The following is a 16036-nucleotide window of genomic DNA, read 5'->3' as shown; positions in this document are numbered from 1 at the left end:
AAAAAGGGTCCAATTTTCTCAATTTTTTGGGGGTCAAAATATTGAAATTTGAATTTTTAGTTTGTTTATGAAAAACCTCAAAAAATTCAAAGAAAATTTTTCACAAAAATGAAAACTCTTTACTTTTCATCAAATAATTTAATGGAAAAAAATGTCAACCAATTCTCCTGTTTACATTCAACGCTGCTATAATTCCATTGACTTCAGTAGGATTTTGCTCACTAACAGCAGGGCTAAAATTTGGCTTTTTATCTTGGAAGCATTCAAGCTCTCCTCCTACTTTTCCTGTATCTATAGTCAAGCTACCAAGTTATGTAGGTACTAATCAAATCAAGAGGGCTTGAGCTGTGCTGGATGGTTTCTTCAGCACCATTTTCAACTGAATTTATGAGCAGGTGTTACTGAGTGTTCTGAGAATTAGAGAACAACAAAACACTCCTCTGCTCCAATTTACAACAAAGAAAGAGAGCCCTCTATTGTAGTACACTTCAGTGTAAGTAGCAGCCTGAGGCCTATCTCAGGGGAAGCTGGAGAGCAATGGGAGAGGCATATTTTTCCAGTTCATACAGTGACTTTCATCTGCCACTACAGGGTCCTGCTGGTTCAGTCATAGGAAGGTGCTAATTTTGGAGCTACTCCCACATATGGGCTTTCGGAGACCTGGTGAGAGTCTCAGTGATGATAATGTGTTGGAGACATGCAGTGGCATCCAGCCATGGGATTTTTCACAATGAGGCAGGTAAGTGTTAACATCCCCATTTTACTGATGGGGAAACTGAGACACAACATTTAGGTTATCCACTCCTGGCCTTTATTTCCAGCTCTACTCCCAACTTGCCCAAGGTCACTCAGCAGCAGAACAGAGCCCAGGAGTCCTGCCTCTCCCAGTTTCCTATTCTAGGCCTGAGGGAAAATCCTGGCCCCTCAGCTCCATCGCTGTTGTGCCCTCTCCTCTCATTGGATGTAGGGAGTACAGCAGAGCTAGGAGGGGCAGAACTAGCTCCAGGACCAGGGGAGTGGACCATTGCCTTTGCCCCCTTCCTAGAATCCTGTGCCTAGCTGGGAATCTGGCCTCTGACGATGAACAAAACCAACCTGCTAGAAGAATGTTGCCCCAGTGTACTAACCAGTCCTTCCAGGCTGCGTGAACACAGCATTCAGGTTACCTTTATTCCAAACGAATCACTGCCTGAAGCTGAGGGACATGCCCTCTTCTCAGACTCCATTTTGTCCCCACACACACACCACAAAAATCCCAATCCCAATCCCAAGTGGTTGGGGCTGATGCTTCCCTGAAATGCGTCCTCCCTGCATGCTTGATTGTAAGGTCCCATAGGGCCAGACTTGCAGACTTTCAAAACTAACGGTTGGTGATTGGAAACTGTCCTTTGAGAGAGTGACAGAGAGCATCCCAAGAAGGTAAAGGATGGCAAAAAGAAGGCTAGATTTACCTCATGGCTTCTTTTCTTGAATTTCTTCTTTGATTGACACAAAGGCACTGCTGGAAAAATTTACACAGCTCCATCACGCAAGGATTGATCTTTTGAGCCATAAAGGTAACAGGAGGGGAGTTCATGGGTGGCTCTTTAAGAGTTGCCTGTGGACATCCTAGAAGAAATATAACTCTGAACTAGTGTGAATACTTGGGAAAGATGCTGATTGACAAGTTCATTGCGCTAAATGTCATAAAAACCAAGCCTGTGTGGGACAAAACTAATGGAAAAACATAGTACACAATTTGGAAGATCTTTGAGTGAGATCAAGTTTTAAAATAGGAAGGTCTCCGTTCAATCCATGCTAACACCTATTTAGCATAACTCTAAGGAATAATCTTATTGAGTTCCTATTTAGTTTTTTACAGAGCATCATTTATAAGTGGAAGTTCAATATAACTGAAATTGCAGCTTTGCAAATTGTGATGCACTGAAAAAATTGAGAATTTTATTCCATTTCATTATAAATGACATTTTCTATATCCAGGTTTCACTTTCTAGAGGATACAAAGGAGCCTGATGTACAGTTTTGCATCCATTCATTAAGAAGGTCACTGACAGCCTAAAGCAGAAATTTTTACCGGGTTTGGACAACTCATTCTTATTAATTCTAATGGGAATTGGGCATCCAGTTCCTTTAAGCAGCTCTGAAAATCTCAGTCTAAATACCTTAGCTGTGGGTAGAACTGGGTGCTTATATGGAGTATATAGACTAAACAGTCTTTGGTGAAGCGTAGGCTGAAAATTTGACCCGAAGCCTTAACAGTAATATTGTTTCCATTTTCATTTGTATTCCATACATGTTTTGATCATCTCCACTGAATGTTCTAGCTTCATGAATTCCCATGCCTATATGATTAAGGTCTAACAACAATCTCTAGATTCACTGAGGCTTCTCAGTGCAGTTGTGATACTGTACCTCCTCTTCCTCTGCTGGAATCTGAATTGTTAAGTAATGCATCACCTGGTTCATATTTTTGTCCCTTAGACTGAAATTTGCCGGAGTTCACAGATGGCAGCCTCTCACTCTTCTGCACCTCTTTTTATATATCTGTTTAAGAACAGGAGAGCAGAGGCTTTGACACTAGCTGAAATATTACTGAGTAGACATTGCTGTTACATTTGTTTCTTTGTTTGATTTATATGATAATGAGCAAATGCAACATCCGTTTGATAAGATCTAGATTGCTTTGCACTGGCAATTATATTACCAAAAGGATTTGACAAAAATTTCCCCATTGGGCTTTAATAAACCCTATATATGATATGCATATATGCTTACAGAAAGTGGTTTGTCACTTGTTTCTCTGTTTAAATAAAAACACTTTCTCATAATGAAGAAAAACCTTGCACAGCCTTTTTCATGTTAAGTGCATTGTCCGGAAATTTTTGTTTCGTTCCCTGAAAACTTTATTGAAGTTATTGATAGCATAGCACAGTATTTAAGGGTGCACATGTGTACAAGAAAACATTATAGATGGATCTGCGGGTATCCGACCCTGAAAACCCATTTTAACAAAATCTGCCTTTTGGAACAAGCTGGTTTGTTTAAAAAAAAAAAGAAAAGAAAAGAAAATTTGCTCTTCCGAAATATTTTCACAAGCCCTGGAGGCAAGTTTTTATTCTCTGCTAGAGATGATCTCATAGTGTCCAGAGACGCAATTAATTCCTTCCAAGGCGGGGAAATGGCACCAAACCTCCCTTCAATATGATGGCAAAATTTTAACAATAACATTTTGGCTGCCCACTCCCACCCATCCCTGTTCTCTGCACTCTGTGACATTATTAACCAGACCATCAATGTGAGGCTCTAGCTTTCCAGATTGTCCCTCTTCTACTCTTACTGAGGAATACCATTCTCAAGCACTGTACTGGGTAAGCCAGGCCAATATTTTAACTGTGTTTTAGTAATAACAGATATTCCCCCAATCCAAACAGAAATTTTAAGTAAATATTTTGTTTTTTAAAACACTTTTATTGATTTTGTTCAGTAAATATAGAAAACATCCCACCAATCAAACAATTCAGAAAGCACAACAGAATTTCACCATGAGGAGGTGGTTTACATGGTGACTATTAGACTTTGCCCAAAGGATCATAACTTTTATCCAACAAAAAAACACAAACTCAGAGGTGAGGTTGACTTGGGATAAATAAACTGAGTTCAAGTACCAATATCATAGGTCCAGTCAGTTGATTGTCAAATGATGTGGTTATCCATTGTGAGGTGACTGTTTCCTTATTTAGCAGGTGCCTAGAAGAAGGCTGGCTTCAGAGTAGCAGCCGTGTTAGTCTGTATCCGTAGAAAGAAAAGGAGGACTTGTGACACATTAGAGACTAACAAATTTATTAGAGCATAAGCTTTCATGAGCTACAGCTCACTTCGTACAGTAGGCACAATCCATGCTTACAGCCCTGGTTCACACCCCGCATTGTTGATGCTCCTTTTATCATGGAGCAGTGGCCATCAGTAAGTGAATGGTATTTTGATGGATTCCATCCTTTTCTCTTATTTTAAATGTGGGGTTTAAAGATGTTTCATGTTTGTTTGTTAAAAGGCTCCTGATACAACTGGGTGGCCTCTGATGGTTTTAGTAAAAGACTTTCTCTCATTACAATAGTTTCACTTCTGCTGTTATGTTTTAATTGATATTTTGGATGATAAGGCTTAGCGCACTTGAGATGACAGAGGCTTCTGAAATAACACCTTAATGATTGCCCTGTCCTATTCATTCCCTTTGAAGCATCTAGCATGGGCCATCGTTGGAAGACAGGATACTGGGTTACATGGTCTGACCCAGTATGGCCATTCTAATGTTCTTAATGAGCCTTCCATGGTAATGAAAGCAAATACCAAAGAAGAACACACACTTCAGATGAATTGTAATGGCCAGATAGTTTAATTCCATAGTGACTGCACTGGTCCTGTCCTCATGGACCCATGAAGACAATGGTCTGATAAGTTTTGCATTAGATTTAATAATTACCATATCTTTGGTTGTTGTTATATCAATATAGCTTCAACTAATGTGCTCTTCACATTGAGTTACTGGACCATTTACTCTAGAGATACAAATGGATCATCTGCAGCTAACATGACTTTCAAAGGGTTTTGTGGGACCTGTTGGGATGCTGATATGGTTTCCTTAGTTCCTGTGTTTTCTTTTTTGTTTATTAAATTTACGCAATGATTTTTTTCTCATTGTAGGGCTATGTGGTTCAGTATCTCTCTCTTGCTCCACCAACTCATCTTCAATTCTTAATAATTTCTGTACCTGGGTCTCCAAAAAGACTCCAACTTTTTATCAAAAAGAAGCTCCAAAATATGCAATCTCTTATCAACATCTGGTCCAATTTTTTACAATAGAGCAACAGAGACTGGAAATCAGAAATGAGTAAAAAATTTTCTCTGTCCCATGGTGCCATAACGAAGCTGAGGAAGTCATAGTGTGAAGTGCACAGCTGATTAGCCATCTCTTACCGCTGATGGTGTGTGGTGACAAGAAACAGGTGAGGGATTTTTTTTTAGCCTATTGCAGCAGAAACCAAAATATGGTGCCTTAAGGACTAAACTAGACCGATCATAGGGTTATTATAGGTGGAGCATTTGGATTTCAGAAACGTCTTTGTTTTATTAATTGGAATCCTGTTTCTTTTTGGGATTTTTCCCACCTCTCTTTAGACTTCTGCACCCTCTCCACTATCAAAGATACACTGCACCGGTAGTACTGACCTGCTCTCCTGTTGCACAATGATAAATTAATGTTAGGAAATAATTTCATTAATCTTTCACTAGCTATGCTAAAAATGCGTCAAGGATATAAACGTCCATCTCTGAGAACAGAAACAAACCACTAATTACCTGGGGTTAGAAAGAAGGTTCTCTACTGGTATGTTCTTGAAAGGTTATGAATTATGGGGAGGTGGTTATATTTCCCTTTGATAAATCTGGTACAAGCCACTATTTGACATGGGACTAGACGGACCATGGCACTTCCTATGAAATGTGTAGAAGTTACGGCATATGACACTTCAGATCTCATTACATGAAAATCCCCAGCAAATACTCCATACATTAATGGAAACAATCTTTTAGCTTTAAACCAACAAAAAAGGAAATTCCAGCACAGTAGCATGGAGCCCTCTTATCATTCCAGGTTCATGAAAAACACTTTTAAGCACAAGTTACAGCACTATCTAAATGTGTCCTTCACTTTTATTTAGTGTCACCCTGATTCTCTGATTCACATCAGTGTGACGCTATTTACTTTAATGGCTCAACTGCTGGGGGTACATCCACAGCTAGTGTACATTACACCAGCTGTGAGTCTCCCCCCAGTTTACTCCAGTGTAAACGAGAAGAGAATCCCCCATTCCACAGTATACAGTGCCCTCATTGTAGGCTGCGTCCACACTGCAAGCTAGCGAGGGCTGTGAGTCCCCTGCTCGTGTACCATATACGTGCACTAGCACTCATCAAGCGAGCACGAGGCTAAATAACAGTGCAGCTGCAGTAGCTCTGGGAGCTGATGTGGCTGAGATGGGCCAAATACTTACTCACCAGTTTTAGGTTACTGTGGCTACACTACTATCTGTATGAGTGCTAGACTCGCTTGATGAGCACTACTGTGGGTACGCACACATGAACAGGAGACGGTCACCGCTAGCTTGCAGTGTAGACAAAGCCTGTGGAGAGACGACTTTTCCGCACAGGTCAATGTCACTAGAGGAGGACATTTCACTGGAAGTAGAGTTGCCATTTCCGCATATTGCAGTACAGAAAGCTGAAACAATTCCTGGCTACGTCACCATGGGTTATTTTTAAGTGCTTGATGGCTCAGTCACAGGGTTGGATTACGGTCAGGTTTTGGGGGTTTTAGTTTGTTTTTGTGGGTTTTTTTTAACATGGGATATGTGTGTCTTTATTAGAGCTAGTCAAAATGTATCTGTTTAAAACTTTTTTATGATACAGGGCTTCTATTCAGAAATGAAAATTTTCTGCATTTTTTTAAATTTTGTGACTTTTTTCCCCATGGAAAAAACCACAAAAATTGGTTTTCGGTCCTCCCCCCCCCCAACACGCCCTTTCCCCCAGTCTTTTTCAGTGGCAAAAAAGAAAAAAATGAGAAGAGAAATGGGGAAAAAAGATGAGAAAGGAAGAAAAACATTTTCATTGTCAGTTTATGAAACATTTTGTTTTTTTCAGTTTTGAAAACCAAAAAACGTTCAGTTTTTTTGTTTTGTTTTTTAGTCAAAGTGGTGGAAGACAAGCAGCGTCACCTTTTTAGTGCCCTGCATGGTTTTTGTGTTGTGTTGTCATGCATTTGCATTTAACTAACACTCTAGATAAGGTGGCTAGATGGCAGCAAAGACTCATACAATTGTTGCGAAAAATGCAAGCTTTAAACATTGGCTGGTGGGTTAATTGTTTTGTGTCTCTGCCACTTATTTTGTAAGTGTTTTTGTGACAAGGAGAAGTAGTTTTTTGTGCTCCCTGCTCTTGTGATGCAGCCTCATGGAACAGGAAAAATCTCACACGCAATGTTAGGGGCCTAGATCATTCCTGCCGGCTCCTCTATGCATTGATCTCCTTTGACCCACATGGACAGAAAAGGTCAACTGTATGGCCCCATTTCCACTTCCTGGAACCCGGCAGAAGAATCCCTAGGAGGGAGTCAGGATCCTTGTGGAGGGGAGCAAGACCAGAACTAAGTTGGGAGACAATGATCGTAATGGTGGGGGCTCAGGACAATGCTGCCCCCCTCCCTCCTATCAACCCTACAGAAATTAGGCAGAAAATGTATTGCAGTCCTGAGCTGTATTCTATTTCCCATGGAGCCCCTCCCTTCTGGGAAAATAACAGTAATGAGGAGTCCCAGCCACAGCCTTGGCCAGGAAAGGATCTAGTAGCAAAACTACCAAAGAATAGAGAGGAGGTGATGGGAGAGTTGGTGACTTCTTGACTCCTATAGGGCACCCTCCCACAGAGAATGATTTGGAGGAATTCACAGAGGGGTACACTCAAAGTTGTGGAGCAGATGCAATGTATAGTGTTGGTGACACTGTTGAAGCTAACTGGCTTCAATCAAGTTGCTCTTGGATTTATGCTTGGGATCAGGATCTGGCCTTACATCTATTTGAGATTCCTTACACACAGGATATAATCCCTCTGAAAGAGTAATTGCATTTTTGGGTCCAAATACCTCACATTCTGTATGGTTTCTGCAATCTTATGTTATATGATAGGAGAGGTCATTCCACTTGCACTTGAATTAATGAAGCTCTGTTGAAATATGCCTGAGTTGTCTAGTGCTGACATGAAGTTTAATATAAAATGGCATCCAGAGGCAGGAGGGAAATGAAGTTGCTGTCAATCTGAAAGAGATTACTTCAAAGCAACGTCCGCCCCCTTTGGAACTGGCCAAGCTAGCAGTAAAATTGGACTATCCCTGCATCCCAAACTGCCAAGCATTCTGACATCTGGAAACATCTGTATGTCAAGAGGCCAGGGGAAACTATGCTTCAGATATTGAACAAGCACTTGCTCAAATGGCAAGAGCATGTAAATATCAGCTCGTTTAGTGGAAACTCCACTTCAAGTGTTTCTCTGCCCCACAACAGGTTTGCAGCAATTCAGTGGACTTGTCTCTTTAATAGCATTTGGCACTTACTGATTTCCCATTTAATGCCAACTGAAACTTATTGGTTTCTTGTTCTAATAAACTGTCTTTAACGACATCACATTGAGTCTGAATTTTAGACTTAGACTGTGTACTGAAATGGATGTTGAAGTTACCTTATAATGCATATATATAAATATATTGAGAGCCCCTTTCTTATAGGCTCTCAAAGCACTCTGCTAAGGTGGGCAAGTATTATTCCCCTTTCACAGAGCTTAAGTGATTTTCCCAAGGCTAAAACGGGTCAAACAACTTTTGATGGAACAGTTTTCTATTAGAAAATGCAGTTCTGTTGAAACCAAAATGTTTTTTGGGAATATGTTGATTCCAATGAGCTGTTCAATGGGAAAAAGTTGAAACTAACTGTTTCAACTTTTTCGTTCCATTTTCATAATGTTGAAATGTTCTGTTTTGATGTCCTCACCTGATTTCATATATAAAATATTAACATTATATATATGATGAGCTATTCTAATGTTTTGACATTATCAGAATGAAACCTGTCAGTTTCCCAACTGGAATTTCTGTTCTGTGAGAAAATTTGACTTTTTGTTCTAAATGAAAATGAATTTTCCACAAAAAGGTTATACAGTGAGTCAGTGCCTCACTGTATAAGTGAGTACAGACCTGCAAAGAGAACTCAGGAGTTGTAGCCTGCTAGTCCTCTGCTCTCACCCCTGGTTTTCTGCATACAAGACCACTGTGGGATAAGATATAGATAGGTGAGAACAATAGTTTTATCACTTAGCATTAAGATCTGAGTGGAAAACTGTCTCTGCTGTGGTGATTTCATTGCCTGCTTAGGGCAGGTCAGCTCACTAAGCAGAAATATAACTATAGTATTTAATAACATTGACATTGTAATATAAATTATTTCGTCTTGTAATGTTCACATAACAGTGAATCTGGTTCCTCAGAAGGAAGTGTCAAGCAAGCCTGCCTCCTGCTGGCAAGTGGCTAAAAGTCATTTTCTGGAATAATACTCTGTTCATTTAAAAAATACTGCCACTGTATTCATGCCATTTGTGTGGCACTCATTGCGAGAGAGATCTCTTTACCATCACCTGTTACAAAGAGGTCCTCCATGCCCATGTTCTTCTTCTCACTGCCATTTTACAAAATTATGTGACAAAGTCAGAGAATACATATATTTGTGGATTCTTGGAATAGTGCTTCCCCAGATATGAGGCACGTGAATTACTCTATCCTGTAGGTGACGTCAGTTTTATACCAAAGGCTTGAGTCATCCATTGGGTCCCCAGAAGTTCCTGCACAATGGTACAGGCTGCCTATAGCCTTTTTCCATGATGAGACCCAGTGCCAAACAGTGCACCCCACAAAGTGTCTGGTGCCTGCCTAGCAGGTGCCAGGATCTGGTGGGTTGAAGTTACTCTGCCATCCATACTCTGCATATCCCTGAGCCTCCATCAAGCCCCAACTAATTACATACAAAGAGTCTGATCTTGAGAGGTGCTGATGTTGCTGAGAATGCTGGGTGCTTAGGATGAGGCCCAAGGTGCTGCACTGTCTGAACCACTGTTTATTTCGATTATAAGATAGCCTGATAAACCATCAGATCACATCAAAGGTCTGGAAAAGGAATTTTCCACACTCTGATTTACTGTAGTATTTGCAACATTGCACATTACTCATTATTGGAATGAGGGTTGCCTTCCCTTAAGGCTTCAGGTAAAGGTCTCCAGGGCACTGTTGATCCCTTACAGAAACTCATAAGACACCATGGTAAGTAGCTAGCTAGCTGGAATTTCTTTATTTCTAGTTGTTGCTAAAGGGACATCTAACCTGTCTCCAATTCTGAGGTCCTAGAGATACCCAAGATTTGCCCACAGAGAAGGCCAAGCTGATCTGAACCAAACAACACAGAGCTTACAATAAAAAACACCACAATCAAAAACATCTCTGTGCAGAATCATTTTCTGATGGTAAAGAACAACTGCAGCATGGTCAGGTATGTGAGCCTAATTCTTCTCAAATTCTTCATTTCTCACCATCTACGATACAAAGAAACCAAAAATACACCCATTAGTTATGCTAATCACTAATTGCCAGTGACAACCAATGGGTGCTATGGGGAGTAAGACATATTTGCCTCTTGGAATGGCTACATCTATTTAAGCAGAAGAAAAACAACAGAGGTCAAGAAGGACAAAATAATTAGCTACCTACCATCATTGCCTGGGGCTGGAAGCCTTCTAAATTCAGTACTTCTTTCTACCGTCTGGTATTTATCAGTTGCCTACTGGTAAGTTTCAGTAGAAACTCCCGGCTGAGAATGACCAAAGTCCCAGGCTAGCTTGCTCTCTCTCCTTCTCGTCACTGCCTGTCTTGCTACAGGTTGTCCATCATTTGGGGTTTTATGCCGAAGTACTTCTTCCGGTCCAGCTCCATTGCTTTTCATGGCTGACATTATCAATTTCAAGCTATAAATATGCATTATACACAGGTGAAAAATTAGACTTCTTTAAGAAACGTACATCATCTAGCTCCAGTTTACATTCCAATGCTTTGAATTTTTACTTCTCCGAGGCTATGTCTACACTACAAAATTATGTTGACCTAAGTTACGTTGGCATGCAGCAACCGCAGTTATTACATCGCTTGGGCACGTGCACGCTACACTGTGCGTCGGCAGTGCGCGTCCTCACCAGGAGCACTTGTATCAGTGCACGTGGGTAGATATCCCACTGTGCAACTTACCACCACTCAGTGCCTGGTGTTTTAGAAAGTTTTTGCAATGCCTTGTTTTGGAGGGGCGTCTAGGAGCGTGGGGGCAACTTCCCACAATGCAGTGTTCTCCAGCCCATCACTTCTACTGCATCCCATAATATTTTGCATCTTCTTTTCAAAAATCCCCTCAGACCTGTGTGGCCCTCCTCACCGTCAGCCATCTCTAACAGAGGCGTGGCACCTGAACAGCTCCGCACTATTGTCCTGAGCGCTGCACGCACAGGGCGCAGAGCTGCAAGAGGAGCCACGGGGAACATGACGCTGCCTGGGAGGCAAGACTGCTGTGGGACATAGAAAGAAACAACTCAGGGTTGGTGGTGGTGATCACAGAGCAGCTAGAGAAGGTGAAGCGCCAGCTCTGAGCCTGAGAAACAAGCACTGACTGGTGGGATTGCGTCGTCATGCAGGTTTGGGATGACGAGCAGTGGCTGCATAACTTTCGGATGCACAAGGCCAAGTTCCTGGATCTGTGTGCGGAGCTTTCCCCAGCCTGCCGGTGCAGAGACCCCCAAAATGAGAGTGACACTGACTCTTGAGGAGCAAGTGGTGATTGCACTGTGGAAATGCGCAATGTCAGTTTGCTGCCAGCCAGGCAGGAATCAATTTGGAGTTGGGAAATTCACCACAGGCGCCATTGTCATGCAAGTGTGCAGGGCCAGTAATCACCTCCTGCTAGGCGGGACTGTGACTCCAGGCGATGTGCAGGACGTAGTGGATGGTTTTGCAGCAGCAGGCTTTCTGAACTGTGATTGGGCGATAGCTGGCACACGTATCCCTATTTAAGCAGCCGACCACCTTGCCACAGAGTACGTTAGTAGAAAGGACTACTTTTGTATGGCTATGCGCTTGCTGGTGGATCACTGGGGATGCTTTACTGACATCAGTGTGGGCTGGTCAGGGAAGGTGCATGACACTTGCATTTTAGAACACAGGACTCTGCAGAAAGCTGGAAGCAGCGACTTTTCTTTCCTGACTGGCAGCTTGCCATTGGGTACATTGAAATGGTAATAGTGATCCTGGGAGACCCAGCCAGTCCCTTGCTCATGAAGCCATACACCGGTCAACTCGACAGCAGCAAGGAACGCTTCAACTACAGGCTCAGCAGGTGCCCAATGACAATTGAATGTGCCTTTGGTTATTTGAAGTGTCACTGGCATTGTTTTCTTATGAGATTGGATCTGAAACAGAAAAATATCCCACTGGTTATAGCTGCCTGCTGTGTCCTGCAGCATATCTGTGAAGCAAACGGAGCAAAGTTTCCGCTGGGGTGGAGCACAGAGGTGACGCGACTGTCTGCTGAATTTGAACAGCCAGATACAAGAAGAGCTCAGCACAGAGCTCGATGGCTCAGAGAGGCTTTGAAAGAACATTTTAATAGTGAGCCAGAGCAGTGTGTGTGGCTGTAGTGTGTCTCTGCAGCCTTGCTCTTTTGCAGCCAGGTAGCATTCTTGTAGTGATTGCTGTGTATGTAGGAATATAATGCTGTCAATGCACCTATTGTTTGTGAATAATGTTATGGTTCTGTGACAAAAAAGTAACAGGCAACTGGAGCATGTCAAACCTGCCCAGCACCAAACAACATATGTTGTGATCTAATAGAGTTGACTCTTTATCCAAACAAAATAGAATTTTATTCCATAACATGAATGAGGCCATTCAAAAAGAGCATTTAAAGTTTAATAAATTAAAGGAACAGAACTTATGAAGGGGGAAAGAACAGTCATTTCCATTTCAGGTACACTTACACCAACCGTGGCTTTCACAGGTCAGCATATGTAAAGCTGTGATTGTCTTTAGTGTCTCCCGGGGTGGGGTGGTAGGAATAGTGCAGTGACCCCTGATGACATGTGGAATGTTGTGGGGGATGGGGTAGGGAGGTCCCGATATTGAGTTCTCTATGGGCTACAGAGGGAGGCGAGCACCAGATTCTTGGACCTGTAGATCTATCAGAGTCTACAGCTTCATTGGTTGCTTACTGAGGAGCCCTATTATGAGCTGGTGCATTTTCCTCTCTTTTTCCTGCTGGGATTCCTGGGCCTTTCTCCTCTCCAGGCTGTCTGTCAGGGTGATCCTCTGGGCCCTAATCTGGTTCTCTGAAGCAGCACAGGCTTGCAGCATTTCCTGGAACATGTCATCTGGAGTCCTCTTCTTTCCCCTCCCTACCTGGCTCAGGCGTTCCATGGGTATGGAGGGGGAGGCCCTGAAGGCCACAATACCAGCAGCTGTAAATACAACACAGAGAGGTACCATTGTCCAGTGTATTCCCAATGGAAATCGAAACTTAGGATACTGACCTCACTCCCCTTGATCCCCCAAAGTTGTAAACACTACATTCTCACTTCTCCTTGGGACTGATACAGCCCGGCACCCGTCACAGCACTTGCCAGGGTGAGTATGGCCCGTGAAGAGGGTTGGGGGAATAGCTCACAGCCGTGGATATAGCTATACGGGGCAATGGCATTCAATACTGGCACCATTTCCCACAGGCAGTAGTGACTTTAGCTGGTATCTCACCCCTGAGGGTCACAGAGGCAGAGAGTGCAAAGCTGCTGCTAGCCTGGGTACTGCAATGGTGCCTGCTGAAGAAATCGCAGAGATCTCTACAGAGTATTCATGGGACATCTCGGTGCACATAAACAAATAACTCTACATGGCCTCCCTCTGCCTAACTCCAGAGGAGAATGAAAAGTAGCTGGGAACTCTACCTCTCGTGGTGGTTGCACTACTTCTTCAAGCACAAGTTTAAAAAAAAGAGTAACTCAACAGCAGTGCCCTGCTACTTTGGGGGCTCCAGCCCTGTAATTTCAAAGCAAACTGCATACTTACCAGAGGTTCTTTCCCCTGTATTGGACTCGCCTGTGCTCGACTCTTAGGACTGGCTGGACTGTGGTAGAGTCAAAAACATGTCCTGGGTCGCTGCACAGCTGGATCCCCACGTCACCTGTCTCCCCATATTCCTCTTCCTCTTCACTGTTCACAAAAAGCCTCTGACTCAGACTTCTTGAAGTATCCACAGTGTTGTTGGGGTTGGTCTCCGCAAAAGGATGGCTTGTAGCTCTTTGTAAAAGCAGCAGATCTGTGGCTCAGCACCAGATTGATTGTTGGTCTCCCTGGCCTTCCGTTTTGCCTGCCACTGCTCCTTGGCTTTCATGCGGCACTGCCGCTGATCCCTAGTGTAGCCCTTCTCCTGCATGCCCCAAGCAATCTGCTCGTTGATATCCATGTGTCCAAGGCTGGATCAGCCTGAACAGCCTCTTCTCACCACAAGCAATCCAATATTTCCTGCCTACTCCAGCCAGGAGCGTGTCTGCAGTGTGTAGCCGGCATGGTCAGCTGGGCCGTTCAACTCAACAATGGAGAGTTGCCGGGTGTGCTCACCAAGTGGGGAACCAGGACAAGTAATTTCAAAAACTCGTGGGCTTTAGAGGGGCAGGGCAGCTTCCTGTCTAGGCAGCAGAGTTTGCAACTGTAACCAGTGGGGTCAATGTGGGGGATTGTGGGACAGGTCCTGGAGGCCAGTAACAGTGGACGTAAGTAACGCAGCATCTACATTATCACTGCGTCAACCTAACTACATCAGCCCTGGCCCTCTGCCACTCAGGTGTTAAGTTGGCGTAGCGGGACACTTACATCGACGGGAGCCAAATTTAAGTGTAGACACATCCACAGCTAGGTCGACCTAACCGTGTAGTGTAGACCAAGTGAGAGAGTACTATTAAAATAAGAAAAGCGCAAGTACAGAGTACAGTGCCCAAGCATTTGGGAAAACCCACAAAAATGGCTGAGAGCACAGAGCACTGGCTCCAAACTCCCATAAAGGCAAAAACCAAATGAACAAAATATACTAAGATGTACTTAGAAAGTTAACGCTCCCAAGAAGTGTGATCGTGCCTGACTAAAGAAAATTGGATGTTTGCAGTAACAGCTGCACGACACACATGCAGACGCCCACATTTAGAGAAGGGCTCGTTGTGAATCAATAACCAGCCGGCTGAAGACAGTATGAGTTGGTATGCACAAGAGCTTTCCTAAATCAGAAATATCATTGTTAGACTGCCAAGTAAATCTGAACCAAGGTTTTGTTTCCAAGTCTCTGCATGAAAAGCCCAGGGGTTGCTGAAAAAAAGCAACCCCCTCTACCTTCACTGAGCACACTGCTTAGGAGACATTTGTGTGGGGAATGCAACGTGCCAATTCGATCTCTCAGGCAGCTCCATTAGCACAAAAGGGCCACAAGGAAGCAGTGTTTGCCTTAAAAAAGTGATTGCAGCCCAACTGTGGAGTCTTCATGTTGCTGCCCCTATTTTGACCAAGCAGTTATCACAGGAAGTTTGTCTTATTCAGATTTATTAAAAACCCATTTCAAACTACTACGATTTCCTTTGACAATGTCAAAACATTGTTTTATTTTTCCATATGCTTCCAATTAATCTACCACAAGGTCTTCCGCAAAGCTTCCCTCTCCTACGGAACTGTATTGGTACCTATTTATCCGCACCACAGAGCTATTCATATTCAATTTCCTATGTGCTCAAACCCACCCATGGGTCTTCATAAGAGAACCCCTCAGTTAGTGTTTATGGAAATAGTTACAAAGAACATCCACAGATTAACTGGACATTTCCCACTCATTCACCTCATTTCCCACCTCCTTCCCCAAATGACGGATACAGGAATTTTACTGCATACCTTTGCTTTCTAATGCTGTATACAGAGTGTATCGGATAGCTCCTAATTATACAGCAGTTGTCAAACTTCATTACACCGTAACCCCCCTTCTGACAATAAAAATTATTACATGACCCCAGGAGGTGGGACTGAAGCCTGGCCCCACTGTCCCAGGTGTGGGAGCCAAAGCCCACGGACTTCAGCCCAGGGTAGGGGGGGCCTGTAACCTGAGCCCCGCCACCCAGGGCTGAAGCCAAAGCCTGAGCCCTTGGGTTTCAGCTTCAGCCCAGGACAGTGGGGCTCTGGCTTTGATTTCAGATCCAGGCCCCAGCAAGTCTAATGCCTGCCCTGGCGACCCCATTAAAAAGAGGTTGTGACCCACTCTGGAGGCCTGACCCAGAGTTTGAGAACCGCTGAGCAGAACATGGTATAACAAGATCCCCAGCC

At 43.3% G+C, this 16036-nt stretch overlaps 1 protein-coding gene across 1 annotated transcript in view; it reads right to left on the bottom strand.

Moving 5' to 3' along the window:
- Window positions 1–16036, bottom strand: part of HHLA1 (HERV-H LTR-associating 1) — a 41024-nt gene that overhangs the window by 3111 nt on the left and 21877 nt on the right. The window contains exon 13 of the mRNA XM_043541901.1: window positions 1452–1608. Coding sequence (XP_043397836.1) covers window positions 1452–1608 — 157 coding nt within the window. The remainder of the gene's footprint in view (window positions 1–1451; window positions 1609–16036) is intronic.

The sequence above is a fragment of the Chelonia mydas genome, chromosome 2, assembly GCF_015237465.2.
Source record: "Chelonia mydas isolate rCheMyd1 chromosome 2, rCheMyd1.pri.v2, whole genome shotgun sequence".
Lineage (NCBI taxonomy): Eukaryota > Metazoa > Chordata > Testudines > Cheloniidae > Chelonia > Chelonia mydas.
This window is presented reverse-complemented; position numbering and strand designations above follow the sequence as displayed.